The sequence below is a fragment of the Ambystoma mexicanum genome, chromosome 12, assembly GCF_040938575.1.
Source record: "Ambystoma mexicanum isolate Mex_15411 chromosome 12, UKY_AmexF1_1, whole genome shotgun sequence".
Taxonomy (NCBI): domain Eukaryota; kingdom Metazoa; phylum Chordata; class Amphibia; order Caudata; family Ambystomatidae; genus Ambystoma; species Ambystoma mexicanum.
The window spans coordinates 593,894,392-593,908,766 of record NC_090936.1 but is presented as its reverse complement, the minus strand read 5'-3'; the positions used below and the strand labels follow the sequence as shown (position 1 = coordinate 593,908,766).

Genomic DNA, 14,375 nt, shown 5'->3' with positions numbered 1-14,375 from the left:
GGCACTAATAGCGGCGACGCAATTTACCCAGTCAGCTGCCCCTGCATGGACAGCCCGCCCTGACCGCACACGGGCCAAAGCCACCTGGCCATGGGTCATACACACATAGCTGCAACCATTCCCACAATGCAATGGGCACATGCAATGGCTCTTGAACAACCATGCCCATCTGACCACATGGGTGGGGTGTTATTCTTCTCTATAGCATGCGTAACTTGCATGCCAAACCAAGTGAACACGCAATACCTGACAGCATGTCATTTGTCCACTACAGGCACTCGGGCAGCTCAGGAAGAGGATGAGGTGGAAGGCCTGTTGGTGACTGGTGCCTCTAGGGCTTTGACGTCCACTACTACCCCGAAGGGTGGATACGTAATGCCGAAGCACAAGTCTCAGCATGCCACACCTGTCCCCAGCAAGACCAAGCCTGCTGGTGGCAGCGCAGGCCCTGCGCCAGCCCCACGTGCCTCTGGGAGCACCACCACACAAAGTGCACCCAAACAGCCAGCTGCAGTAGCTGTGACCGATGGCACCCAGTAAGAAACCACCCAACAGCCACAGGGCGCTCTAGGATCACACTGCACATCTCGGGAGGATAGCTTAGGGGCAACAAGCTCTACTTGGAAGCAAGATGACACGGAGCACCACAGGTTCGATCTCCGGGTCCGCGCTTAGAAACCTCTGGGTATTAAGTGCGTTATAAATAACCTATCATATCATATCACAGCCCTGACAGCATGCTTGCCCATCACCGGGCCCAGACACCATAGGGTGACATGGACGCAGGTCCGAGTGCAATTTGGGCCCAAAGTCACTTGGGGTAGCCCTGAAGGAGAAGAGGCCATGCAACTGACAGAGTCCTACTTGTTGCCCACAGTGTGCGTGTTGGGGTGGTGTTGAGGGGTGTGGGAATAGTGTGTTGGGGTAGTGTTGGGGCTTGGGGAGGGGGGATAGTGTGTTTGAGTGGCGTTGGGGGTGGAGAGAGGTGGAATAGTTTGTGCACTACGAAAATAAACCATAGTTTAACTTTATCAATGCAAGGACAGTCCTCATTGTGTCATTGTGTTTATTCATAAATGTGAGTGGGTCACAGTGGTGCATGGTATGTGGCATGTAAATGTATTAGAAGAAATTGTCCATCAGTTCCTGGCGAACCACCCGTCCAGCCCTGATGTCATGCTGGCAAATGCATGCAGACGCCTCGCCCACAGGCACTGCATCATCATCCTCTGGGGGTGGCATGTCCACATCAGGGGGTAGAGAGACATTCATCTGGAGGCAGCTATTGTGCAGCATGGCACACCCAGCATGATTTGCCCCACTTTTTCTGCGCTATTCGTTAGGGAACCCCTGTACGGTGAGGCATTGGAAAAGGGGCTTCAGTATGCCAAAAGTATGCTCTATACAGACACGAGTCCTGCTGTGAGTGTGATTGTAGGCACACTCCTGTGGTGTCTGTGGATCCCGCACAGGTGTCATGAGCCAAGGCAGCCGCGGGTATCCAGAGTCACCTGCAAGGAGAAAGGCAGAGCCATGAGTCACAGTGTATTGTGTGGGTGTAGCCTTTCACAGCATCAGGGCAAAGGGCATCATGTTCATGCATATGGGGCTTCATTGCATGGCAGGTCCATTATTCAATGCTTGCGCATGTTGTTTCTCTTGCCTTATCCATTGTGTTTTCTCCAAAGACACCCTGTTCTCTTGCAGCAGATGTTTCATCAAGTGTCTGTTGTTGTCATGTGAAGCTGACATAGTGGCGGTCTTTTGCCAGTGTATTGCTCATGTGCATGTGGCCTGAAGGATTAGATATCGGCCATCCAAAGGCTTCTGGGGCAGCAGGTCTGCACTGGAGGCTGAGTGTACCTGGGTACTTGGCTGTGGTACTGGCAGGGTCATTGTTGAGGGCTGTGATGTGACATTTTGTGTGACATTGATTGTGGATGAAACATGGTGCATTGTGGTACCTGTGGTACCTGTATTCATGTGTGTGTTCGTAGTCCTTGTTGTGTGCATCAACGTATCCATACTGGTACGTCCAACATGTACATGTGCTGTGGGCTGTACTGTATCATTGGTGCGGGAGGTGGGCAGGTCCAACTTGTACATTGGCTTGTCATGGCATGCATTGTGCAGTCGTACACATGCACTCCCCCACAATGTGGTCGGATGCATTGCAGCGCCTGTCTGCTGTCACTTTTACTCACCCACTGTCCATGTCCATTGTCCTCTGTGCCTCTCCATGTATCCAGGCAGTGTACTATTCTGTAGGATCATGGCCTCGTGGGTTGAACCAGGGTAGCGGGCATAGCAGTGGGTGATGTACAGGTTGGGATTGTAGGTCACCTAAATGTTCAGGGAGTGCTAATGCTTCTTGTTGCGGTACACCGCTTTGTGGGCCTCGGGGGCCACTAATGCCACATAGTGATCCTGCCTCTGTAGTTCCAGGTGCAGCATGAGAAGCTGCATGTCCCATCTTGCAATGTGTACTGGCAGCATGGTGTTGGGGACTGTGTTTGGGGAAGGCCTTTGCCTTTTGTAGCCCTCTGGAGTGGATTGGATTCACCTGTGGCTTTATTTTGGCACCTGTATGCATTTACCTCCACCTGGAGGCTGGAGGTATTTTGATGCGAATTCTGCTGTGTCTGTACTTGTGATGTGGTAGTAATTGCGCTTTCTTGTAGTGGCGCGATTTCCACCGGCTACATTTGCGCCGGCTATGATAGCGCCAGCGGTATCCGTGTTGAGTCATGATTTGGCGGAACGGGAATTGTGGCGGTAAATCCGTTAAGCCACATTTAAGGCTAACCGCCAGACTCCTGTTAAGACCCTGTGTCTCAAGAACCAGTATTGCCGTTCATTGTTAAGGACAAGTTGATTTCTGGTCAAGTTCAAGCTGCTAACATGTTGAAATACCATGAGCTGGTGGCAGCACACTTCCCCGAGTTATTGCACAGAAATGGTCCTCCGGAAAACCAGTGCCACGTTCACGAGGCGGCATGCTTGGAAGGTGGATGCGGACATACAGTTTTCCACATTGGTGTCTATCCTTCAGGACCAAGAGCGAGGGCTATCTTTTAGACCTGGTGTCAGACCATGTTTGTGCTGTGATGGCTTCAGCAGGTCACCTTTCTACGGCTCTACCATGAAGTCTCTTTTTAGTATTATTGTGCACGTTAGGGTTCGTGGTGACATCACCGCCCCTGGGTCAGGTGATCCTCTGATCCTCCTGGAATTCGTAAATGGTAAAATGCCAACCAAAGTTTGGAGGTGAGGAAGGCATGAGCACAAAACCAAGTCATCCCCCTGTCACGTTGACGTCTCCGTGACATTGGGGGCGGGCGGAGGGCAGAGAAGGGAAGTGACGCATGGGGGGGCGGGATCGGGGAGTTCGGGAAAGAAAGAAAATAAAGAAGACGTGCATTGCGAGCTCCGTGTCTGCCTTTTCATTCCTGCGACACTGCAGGCCTGCTGCGCGCCAGGGTCGCTACACTGGCGACGAAGGTGGGATTGGTGGCACGGCAGCACCCAACGAAGCTGCTGTAGCCCGCCCACGGACCCCACGAGCGAGAGCGCGCGCAGCGCGAAAAGGCTCAAAGAACGCTGGACCACTACGCGGCTCGGGCCGTGGTGGTGAAAACACGTGGGGAGCGAGAAGACCTCGCAGAACAACCAACGGGTGAGCCCACAGAACACGTGCTTTCCCGGCTGCAGCTACGGATGCCAGCAGCACGAGCGCACGTGCCCTGAGCACGCAGCTGTGGCATACATCGCCTGTGTGCCTCAGAAGCCCTCACATCCCACGGCAAGGGACACGGCGAGGGAGGCACTCATTGCACGCGCCCTGCAGGGCCAGGGAACATCACAGTCCAGCAGGCCAGACCACCGGGCCCACCAAGACCCAACAGCAGGGGGCATTAGAACCCGGGGAGGGGCAAGACCAACGGATGGTGCTCGTGCCAAATTGGCGGCCATCCCCCACGGACCAGTGAAGAGATTAACCAGAGGAGGAGGCGGGTAACCGCCACCAGAGACCCGCAAGGAAACATTATCAGCACGCAACACCCTCAGCGCCATGTCAGGCCAAGATGGTGGGCAAGGAGGACAACCGCAGGCAAATGCACAGCCGGTTCCAGGCGTGCCAGCGACGGACCACATACCCTTCCAGCTGCCGGACACGCTGGCCGCCCAGATGCCGGGGGCTTTTGACGTGACGGACACCAGCAACATGGGTCTGAGATGGACCAAATGGATCAGAGACTTTGACCTATACATGGGAGCCACAGGACCTATTGCCGATGCAAGACAGGTATGCCTACTCAAGCTAGCTGTAGGATCTGCCACACGAGACATAATTGATGAAAGGCCCCAAGACTCGATCGACTCAATTCAAGACCTTAAAGAGGCGCTTGCTGCGTACTTCGCACCACATACCAATGTGGATTACGAAAGACATCTATTCCATAGCACCAAGCAGGCCAAAGGGGAAACCATGGACGCATATGTGATGCGTCTGCGCACCAAATTGAAACATTGTGATTTAATAATAATCAAGCTACAAGAAAGGCCGACGGAATTTCTCATTGACACAGGAGCCACGGTCAACGTGGTGAGCGAAAAAGTCTACACTGACCTACTACAAAAACCGAAGCTGATCCCGGCGACGGTGGACATATATGCATATGGAGCCAAAACACCGCTCAAGTGTCTGGGACAATTCAGTGGCTTGTGCCGCTACAAAGGGCATGAAATGAGGATACCCATTCATGTTCTGGCCGGAAACGGACAGTGGGTGTGTCCTCAGCTTTAAAGCGGCTGCTGACATGGGACTGATACACATTTTATACAACATCATGGTCCACAAATACATAGATCCAGTGGACATGATAAACAATCTGTACCCCAAAATCTTCAGAGGCATCGGAAAACTTCGGAACAGACAAATAAAACTCCACGTGGACAATTCAATCCAGCCAGTAGCCCAGCCATACCGCGGGATCCCGGTAAACATCCAAAAGAAGGTTGAAGATGAGCTTCAAAAATTGTTAGAACAAAACATCATCGAGAAGGCCACCGGCCCCACCACGTGGGTGTCCCCGATTGTTCCGGTCCCCAAAAAGGGCTCTGAGGCAATCAGGCTTTGTGTTGACATGCAGCGCCCGAATCAGGCCATCAGAAGAGAGAGGCACCCTGCACCACGCATAGCCGACATGATACACCTACTAAACGGAGCCAAAGTTTTCTCAAAGCTTGACTTGCAAAAAGGATACCACCAGCTAGTTCTTCATCCTGAAAGCAGAAACATTACGACCTTCGTTACACACGTTGGCCTTTTCGGTACAAAAGGTTAAGCTTTGGGGTATCCTCGGCAGCGGAGACATTCCAGGCTGAAGTGCATAACATCATAAAGCACATTCCAAACTGCCTCAACTACTCGGACGACATACTAGTGTTCGGGACCGATGTCAACAAGCACGATGAAACCCTGATGAGAGTATGTAAGGCTCTTCATGATGCCAACCTCACCCTGAACAGAGACAAGTGCGATTTTCGAAAATCCACACTGAAATTCTTCGGCCATGTCTTCTCTGAATCTGGCATGACACCGGACCCGGACAAAGTGGCTGCGCTGAATGACACTGCTGCCCCATCCAATGTGTCGGAACTTCGGTCCTTTCTAGGCCTGGCCAGCTACTGTAACCGATACATACGGGACTTTGCGTCAGTCAGTGAACCGTTACGGCGATTGACCCATCAAGATGCAAAATTCGAATGGACTAGTGATTGCCAGAGATCGTTCGAAGTGATCAGAGAGCGAGTTGCGAAAGCAGAGAACATGTCGTATTATGACCCCAACAGAAAGACTGAGCTTACTGTGGACGCCAGTCCAGTTGGCCTTGGGGCTATCCTGGCACAACTTGATCCGAAAGATCCATCACAGAAACACATCGTAGCGTACGCCAGTCGCAGTCTATCCACCACGGAACAAGCATACTCGCAAGCAGAAAAGGAAGGGCTTGCGGTGGTATGGGCGTGCGAGCACTTCCACCTGTTTCTGTACGGCAAACCATTCCAGGTCGTTACGGACCATCAGGCCCTCTTATTTCTGTACGGCAACCCTCAGGCCAAAATGCCCCCGCGCATTGCAAGATGGGGTCTGAGACTGCAAGACTATGCGTTTGAGATCGTTCACAGACCAGGAAAGGGCGAAAACCCGGCTGATTTCCTGTCCAGGAGGCCTCGAGAGCAGAGCGTTCCGGAACCGTCCGTAGCCGACAGATACTTAAGGTACTTAATCCATCAGTACGCGCCAGAAGGAATAAACATGGAGGCGCTCGCCACAGAAACAGAGAAAGATGCAGCATGCAGCATCATTCGTGAGGGTCTGGAGTCAGGGCTGTGGCGAAGGGCAAAGGAAAGGGGGAGGGCTGCAGGGGGCACGGTGCGAGAGGACGTGGAAAGACTACTGCAGGTAAAGGAGGAACTCGCAATATCGGATGATCACCTGCTCGTCAAGGACTGCAAGCTCGTCATTCCCCAATCCATGAGAACCAAAGTCATAGAACTAGCCCACGAGACGCACCGAGGGATGGTATCAACGAAACGCATGCAGCGCCAAAAGGTGTGGTTCCCTCACATGGACAACATGGTTGAAGCTGCACTGAAGGCGTGCCCCACGTGCTGTGTGATCACACCAAACCGTCATCCCGAGCCACTACTCATGTCGGAACTCCCACAGAGGATATGGGAAGCAGTGGCGGCCGATTTCTTTGGGCCCATCGAAGGGGGGAAATATGTCCTGGCCGTCATGGACGAATACTCACAATACCCCGATGTGAGACTAGTATCGTCAACGGCTGCTCACCATGTCATCCCCGCATTAGATCAGATATTCTCAGCTTATGGAGTGCCGAAGGTGTTGAAGACAGATAATGGAGCTCCGTTCTGCGGACATCAATTCGCACAATTTGCTGACTATCTGGGGTTTCATCACAGGAAGGTCACCCCTTTGTGGCCTCAGGCAAATGGAATGATCGAACGATTTATGGCCAACCTAAAGCGAGCCCTACAGATAGCGAGGCTTACCGGCCAGCCTTATGAACAAGTCCTGAACCAACTGATGAGAGATTATAGAGGGACTCCACATAGCACCACTGGGATGACCCCAGCAGAACTGATGTTCGGTCGAAATACACAAACACGCATCCCCCAGACCAATGACATCTCTCCGCCACCGAGGCTGGATTAAGCGGTACGAGAACAAGATGGAGCTGCAAAAGCTTGCATGAAAGAATATGCCGACACCCGTCGGCAGGCGCAGCCCTCACGCCTCGAGGTAGGCGACGTCGTGGCAGTACGCCAACTTTCAACACACAAGCACACCTCGGCATTTCGCGATGAACCGTTACTAGTCACTCAGAAGAAGGGCTCTATGGTGATGGCTCAAGGGGTCGAGGGATCAATCACAAGGAACTCATCCCATTTCAAAGAGCTTCCACCGACTGGAGCTCGGCACCTAAGTGGCCGAGTTCAAGCCCCCCTCACATATGAATCGGATGATCCGTATCAGGCTGACCAGTGGGACTCGACTGAGTCGGAACATGAAGGAAGGATGCAGTGGAAGAGAGTGGGCCATCACCAGGGCGAAAGCAAGCACGACCACAAAGGGCTCGGAACAGACCTAGGAGATGGATAGGGGAAATGGACTAGAAGCCCACCAGGCCGTCGCCTGTTGCGAAGAACCTGGTAACTGTTTAAAAAGGGGGGAGATGTCACATTGACGTCTCCGTGACGTTGGGGGCGGGCGGAGGGAAGAGAAGGGAAGTGACGCATGGGGGGGCGGGATCGGGGAGTTCAGGAAAGAAAGGAAATAAAGAAGACGTGCATTGCGAGCTCCGTGTCTGCCTTTTCATTCCTGCGACACTGCAGGCCTGCTGCGCGCCAGGGTCGCTACACCCCCTCAGTCATTTCCCCTCACTGATCACCCTCTTCACTCACTGTAGGCTAAATACAGCATGAGGACAGAGGACTTTGCCAGTGAAATGTCCATCCAGTGCTGCAGGCCCAAAAATACTGCAACAGGTTCTTTGCCATAGTAGTGCAAGAGATGTATCTTTCCTGGGCCTATAGATCAGGCTTGGCGTGGCCCAAATAAACCCAGCTTGATCTCCCAGGAAATATTCCTAATATTTTTAAAATACAAACATTTCGCAACTGTGTGTTTTGAACCGTGACTTCCTGGCTACTGGTTTACTTCATTGTACTCTGATGATTTGTAATTATCGACTCTCTGATATTCTATATCAATGCTTTGACATAAACACCATGTGCGCTTTCTGACCCTTCACTCACTCTGGCACCATACATTATGTTACTTACCATTACAAGAGAAGCCATTTAAGTGAGGAGGTCACTGAAAACTCCAGAGAGCTCTGTTAAGTGTTTTCATAGAAGTGGGAAAGACAGTGTTACGTTTGAATGCCTATGTGATGTGTGGGTGTGAGGGCCCTTATCTGTGAAGGAATTGTGCAGCCCTGTCTTCATGTTTACATCTTGTGTTGCCACCTACCAGCATTGGCTGGTCTCTTCCCTTCCGGGGTAAGGTAAAATATGTTTTCCATTAAGTTGGGTCTTTTCTGAAATGGTCCCGGAAAGGTTAAAAATAAAAAGGAATGGACTTCAATCTACAGTCATTTCCAGCCATTAAAAAGCCTTGTCTCAAGCATGAGGATCTGGCCAAGCTTCCATGCCTGGGGTAGAAGCTTCACCTTACTGATTAGTCCAAACAACGGTGAAACAGCACCCAGTTTGAGCTCCACTGCTCCCATAGGGGAAATTCTCAAGAGTGATGTGCATGGAAACACAGACAACCCCGCCAACTACTGGCCTATATCAAACATCACTTACCCGAAGAAATTGCTAGAAACCTAATTATATGGACAAATAAACACATATGTGTAAAATAACCACACACTGGAACACACACACACACACAAGTCCTCTTCAGGGCCATGAGAGGAATTGAAACAGCACTACTCTCCTTATGGGACGACCTAAAAATGAACTCTGACTCCAGTATCACCTTTGTTGTGATACTGCTAGACCACTCAGCGGCTTTCGACACAGTTAACCATGCAATCCTCATCAAAGGATACAAGAAGTAGGGATAAGCAACACCACACTACAATGGATGAAATTCTTCCTAACAGAAAGAACAGAAACCACCTGGCTTCCACCGTTCAGCTCAACCTCACACAAGCTCAACTGTGGGGTTCCACAAAGATCATCCCTCCATAACTCTTCAACATTTACATGACCCCACTCATGAAGGTCACCAAGGAATATGGACTCACATGCAGATGATACTCAAATCATCTACACAATCGATAACAGCAAGGACGTACCCCAAACCCTTGTCAATTGACTTTAAAAAATGAACGCATGGAAGAGCAACAACAGGCTTCAACACAACGTGGACAAAACCAAAATCATGATCACGCTCAACAACCTCTCTATACAACCGCATACACCATGGCCTACTGAAATGGGAACCAGACCAGAAGCATCCAAAGTAGTTAAAACCTTGGGATTTTGATGGACAAAGACCTAAAATTGGAACCTCAAGTCAACACAGTAGTAAGAAATGCTTCTTCCACGTAAGTACTATCAAGCGGATATTACTCTTTCACACCTTGCCACACAAAGCACTTGCCATCATCTCTCTCCTCATGTCAGGAAGAGAGTATGACAACAGTATCTACTTTGAAATGCCTGACCACCTCACCAAAAAATTGCAACAGATGCAGAACTCAGCAGCAAGGCTCCTACTAAGACTCAGCAAGAAAGAACACATCACACCAGCACTACGATCTCTACACTGACTACCAGTAAAGAAAATGTTCTAATTCACAACACTCTGCATTGTTCACAGGACAATTCACGGCCAAGGAGCAGAATTCCTGCAAGAAAATAATCTCCATCTACAGACTAAAAAGAACCCTGAGGTCTAACAATGACATAAGGATTGAACCCAAACATTAATTGAAAATTAAATATGGTGGATAAGCCTTTTTCAAACATCTCAACGGAACTCTGCCCCCTGAACACCCAAGGAAATACACACAATAGAGGAACACCTAACCTTCAGGAAATCACTAAAAACATAGCTCTTTGACTTGTTGGCCTAACTTGCCAAACCATGGCCCATGGTCCAAGTCTTTGACTTGTCGGCCTACCTCGCCAAAACATGGTCCATGGTCCAAGAGCAACACACAGCTATAATGAAAAAGGTACAGCACAAAATATTGTAGATTGGTTTGAGATTCCAGGACCATGCCATCCAAGCAGACTGGCCTACCAGTAAGAGATCTAATACCATTAACCACAGCATAGCTGACCGATTTCAGTTTAAACCACAAACATGCTTTGCAACAATGACTCAGCCTATTCCATGGTACTAGCATCACCCATTCTCACCACTAATCTTACTAAAACCCTCCATACTCCTGCAAACACACCACACACCTACCAACTACGCCACACATATATGGTAATCACAAAACATACAGCCAAACTGACACCAAACAGCAAAACCCCACACCTCCTGCAATAACTCACACAATCGCAACATGGTCAGTGCACTCCTACTCCATGGGAACACAAGGGCTCCCATACGGACTCAAGTGCCTGCCCGCCCATTGACCCTTACCACTTAGAAGAAAACCTACACAAACTGACCTCTTTTCCCAAACTGAAACTACCAACGCAACAGCAAAAGCACTTGTGCACCTATCTCTTCTCCCACTAACAAACCCACCCCTTCGTCTTTTTTTCAGATCTGATTGAGCAGCTGGAGACCATGCAAATGGCAGCGGTGTGTGGCATAAATCACATTAACATAACATATGGACGGCCAACTTTTGTAATGGGATAGACAAGCTAAAAACTGTCGTAATGAAATGCCACCCAGTGGAATTGACAATAGTAATGATGTGACGGCACACACATTTTTATGCATCACTTTCTGCTTTTTCCACTGCTTGCTGCTGTGTACATTGGCCCGGGCATTCGCATTCCTGTGTGTGTGGTGCAGTGGGCATCTGTGCGCTCACTGTGGATGCTCACATGCTTTTCCCCATTCAGGCCCGTATCAGGGTGTGAGCGGCTGTGCTTATACCTCATTCATGCTTTTGCTCTCACCATCAAAGTCCACATGTCCATCCCCGTTCAGGTCCACGTCTCGGATGATTTCTTCCACCTCCTTCAGCTTCAGCTGCTCCCCAAGAAAGGCCTGGGTGGCCCCCTGGAGTTCCAGAGTGCTGATCTCACCATCACCATTGATGTCAAACTGAGGAAGAAACATAGATACATTTTAGCCCTATAGCTGCTGGAAGCTCTCTGCCCCTGACTGCAATTTATTCTGTGTGCTGTTTTAGGTTTCAGTGTGACCTCCGAGAGACTCGCAGTATGCGCAGATATTGTGATGAAATTACTACTTCTCTGCAGAAGTGCAGGAATGAGTAGTGCCCACTCAGCCCCACACTACTACTAAACCAGCAGTGATCCGTTCATAAAGGTGAAACAAGAACAACCTGAGAGGTATAGCTCCTTCGCCTAAGGTGTAGTGCAGGCAGAGGACAGGCTATATCTCCAGGAGGGGTGTGAGGTGATAGCAGTAGCAACCCAAACAGCTTAATTGCAATTGTCCAAAATGGGAGAATGTACAATCAAGGTTCTATAAAAATATAGATTTTTAATTAAACAATTAACAACAAATACCTAACTAAAAACACAAGCAAACACCCACCCCTGTAAAGAAACACAGAACGTGCAAGTTGCTGTAGGATAGCAGAGTGGTGCTATCCTACAGGGGTGCAGGGGTGTTCAGGCACTCAGTTGATAGAACGTCAGTGTTCAAGAAGGTGTCTTGTTTGAAAAAGGAGGAGAAGCAGGACTCACTATGGTCCCTAAAGTGGACTGGGGGACAGGGCCTCTTCACAGTACCTTATGTCTTTACCTTTGTGGCTCAACTGTGTTTCTGTATCAAACCAGGAGTCTGGGCATTTTTTCGGCACCTGTCTGCGTTCGAGTCATGGAGTGGCGACGGCAGGTCCTTAAGATGTTCAGCACCGTATCAGTTTACAGGTCAGAGACGCTGGGAGTGTCGGGCTTTATCAGGTCGGTAGGGCTGGAAGACTCAGTGACCTTGGGGATGGTGAATCAGAGATTTGCCTTCAGCAGTGAGCAGGGTCGCCTGGCTCACCTGGCTAAACACAGTCTAGGGGCACTTCAGAAGCCTTGACTAGGAGCTCGAAGAAGCTGGTGATGATGGGCAAATGTCCAGTTGGGGATGCTAGAAGGCTTGGTGGGTCTCAGGTGCAGAGATGGCAGAGCTTTGACATCGTGCGAACTCTGAGATGCAGAGAAAATTGAGCATCAAGGTGGAGGATGACTCCTGTGGTTTTTGCAGTAGTCTGTACATTGTCCAAGGTTTCCCCAACTAGTGGCATAGTACTTCGGAGATGCAGGGGGAGCCAGGGGTCACTTCCTTTGCTCTGCAATTATAGGGAGTCCTCCCGATGCACTCCTGCTACAGGGAGCTGGGCTGGCAGCTACAGGGATTCCTTCATCTCCACTGACAGGGTCCTGGTTCCAGCGCAGCCACAGTGAGGCCTTTGTACAACAGCAGCCACCCCACTGTTCCCTTGGGATGGTTATGGGACATAGTTATCTTCTGCCTTGGATGCCTTCTGTCTTCACCTTCCTGGCAGAGGCCTTTGAAGAAGCCAGTACTTCCAACAGAGGTCCAGTGATTCTTCATATGCTTACAGAATTTCGAATGCCACAGGGGATTGGTCAAAGCAAGCCTGCTGTAAGGGGTCCAAACCCTGTTTTTGTAACAAGTGCTCTTTGCCTTATGTCATTACACCCAGAGTGCCTTGCTTGCAGGAAATGGAGGGCCATGAAAAACGAAATTAGTTCTAAAAGAAAACAGAAAGCAAGATGGTGGAACCTGTCACGCTCACCTGATTCCCACGGAGGCGCAGGTCTGGCTTCGAGTGCCGATGCTTCTTCAATGGTGAAGCGCAGGACTCTGATGATGGACAGGAAGGGCCCCTCTACTCTGGCTTTTCTGGCTCGCAGGAATATTCCCCTGTGCGTGAAAAGGGAGTATTACCTACTGACGGAATATTGCTCAGGCCTCCCACTCCCTTCCAACCCTCCTCGATACCCTTCCACGATTCCCTGTGAAGTCTCACCTTAGGGTCTGGAAGGATGAGTTCTCCATCCTACTTCTGATGCAGGGGCGCGTTGAAACCCAGTTACTTCACTGGATTGAGGTTGATGGGAGTTCAAAATAAGCTTGACTATTCAGGTGAGGCGTTGTAAGAGTTCTGTTGCAAGTTCAAAAGTTCAAGCTTAATAATAATGTTCATTGTCTTATTGCAGCAAGCGCTAATGCTTATGTCTTTTTCCCCTTAGGGGCCGGGGTTCGGAATGCCGGAGATATGGCGCTGACCCGAAGTGTAAGTTCTGGATGAGCGTTCAGGTAATGTCTTTGCATTCGCTCATTCAATGTCTTTGTCTTTTTTCCCCATTGGGGCCGGGGTCCGGAATGCCAGGAAGCGGCAGGACCCGAAATGAAATGGGAATGACCCAACAGGTAAGTCTTAGAAGGAAACTGAGCTTTTCCTATTTCCCTTCCTTCTCTCACCTTGTTTTCTTGTCTTTTCTCTCTAGGCTCTGGGAAGTGGGTGCGGATCCGGATGATCGCTGCTGAAGATGGAGGCGCCCAGGAAAGGTGAGTGCAATGCAGCGCTGCAGCGATCGAAGCGAAATGCTTTTAAAATGATGTCTTCCCTTTCAGGATCATCGGTGTGATGTCCCCGTGATGCAGCTTTAGCAGGTAAGGTCTTCTTTCTTTCCAATTCTCTCTTATCTCCCTTTGAAGGCGACCCAGGATGCTGACAGGCGTGGCTGAAGTCCAGATGCAGGAGCTGACACGGTGAGCGTCCAGCTGCGAGGAGCAGAACAACGCGAAGCGTGAGTTGCTGATCGGGCGTGGTTTAAATAGCTTTGGAAGAAGTTCCAGGCATGTATCCTTCCACCGATCAGGTATGTATCCTTCCCCGACCACACCCAGGTGGAAAGTAGTCCCACAGGTAAAGTAGTTCCATTCAGGCCTCAAGAGGGCCTGGATGTAGGAGCATGGTCTGCATCAGGTAAGTGCACATTAAAACACTTGAACACATGTCTAGCTTTATGAGCCTGGCGCCTAAGGCGCCAGGACAGGGGTCCAACATGAGCCTGGCGCCTAAGGCGCCAGGACTGTGTCCAAAGGGCCCCAGCTTGGGCCCGCTGGCACTTCCCTGGGGGGA

The 14,375-nt window shown here is 50.3% G+C and overlaps 1 protein-coding gene and 1 long non-coding RNA gene across 2 annotated transcripts in view; one reads left to right on the top strand and one right to left on the bottom strand.

The window, feature by feature from the left end:
- Positions 1–14,375, bottom strand: part of LOC138513852 (calcium-binding protein 5-like) — a 108,257-nt gene that overhangs the window by 14,034 nt on the left and 79,848 nt on the right. The window contains exon 5 of the mRNA XM_069628965.1: positions 11,197–11,344. Within this exon, the coding sequence (XP_069485066.1) occupies positions 11,197–11,344 (148 nt within the window). The remainder of the gene's footprint in view (positions 1–11,196; positions 11,345–14,375) is intronic.
- Positions 1–14,375, top strand: part of LOC138513854 (uncharacterized) — a 230,265-nt gene that overhangs the window by 155,856 nt on the left and 60,034 nt on the right. The gene's annotated exons all lie outside the window — the stretch shown is intronic.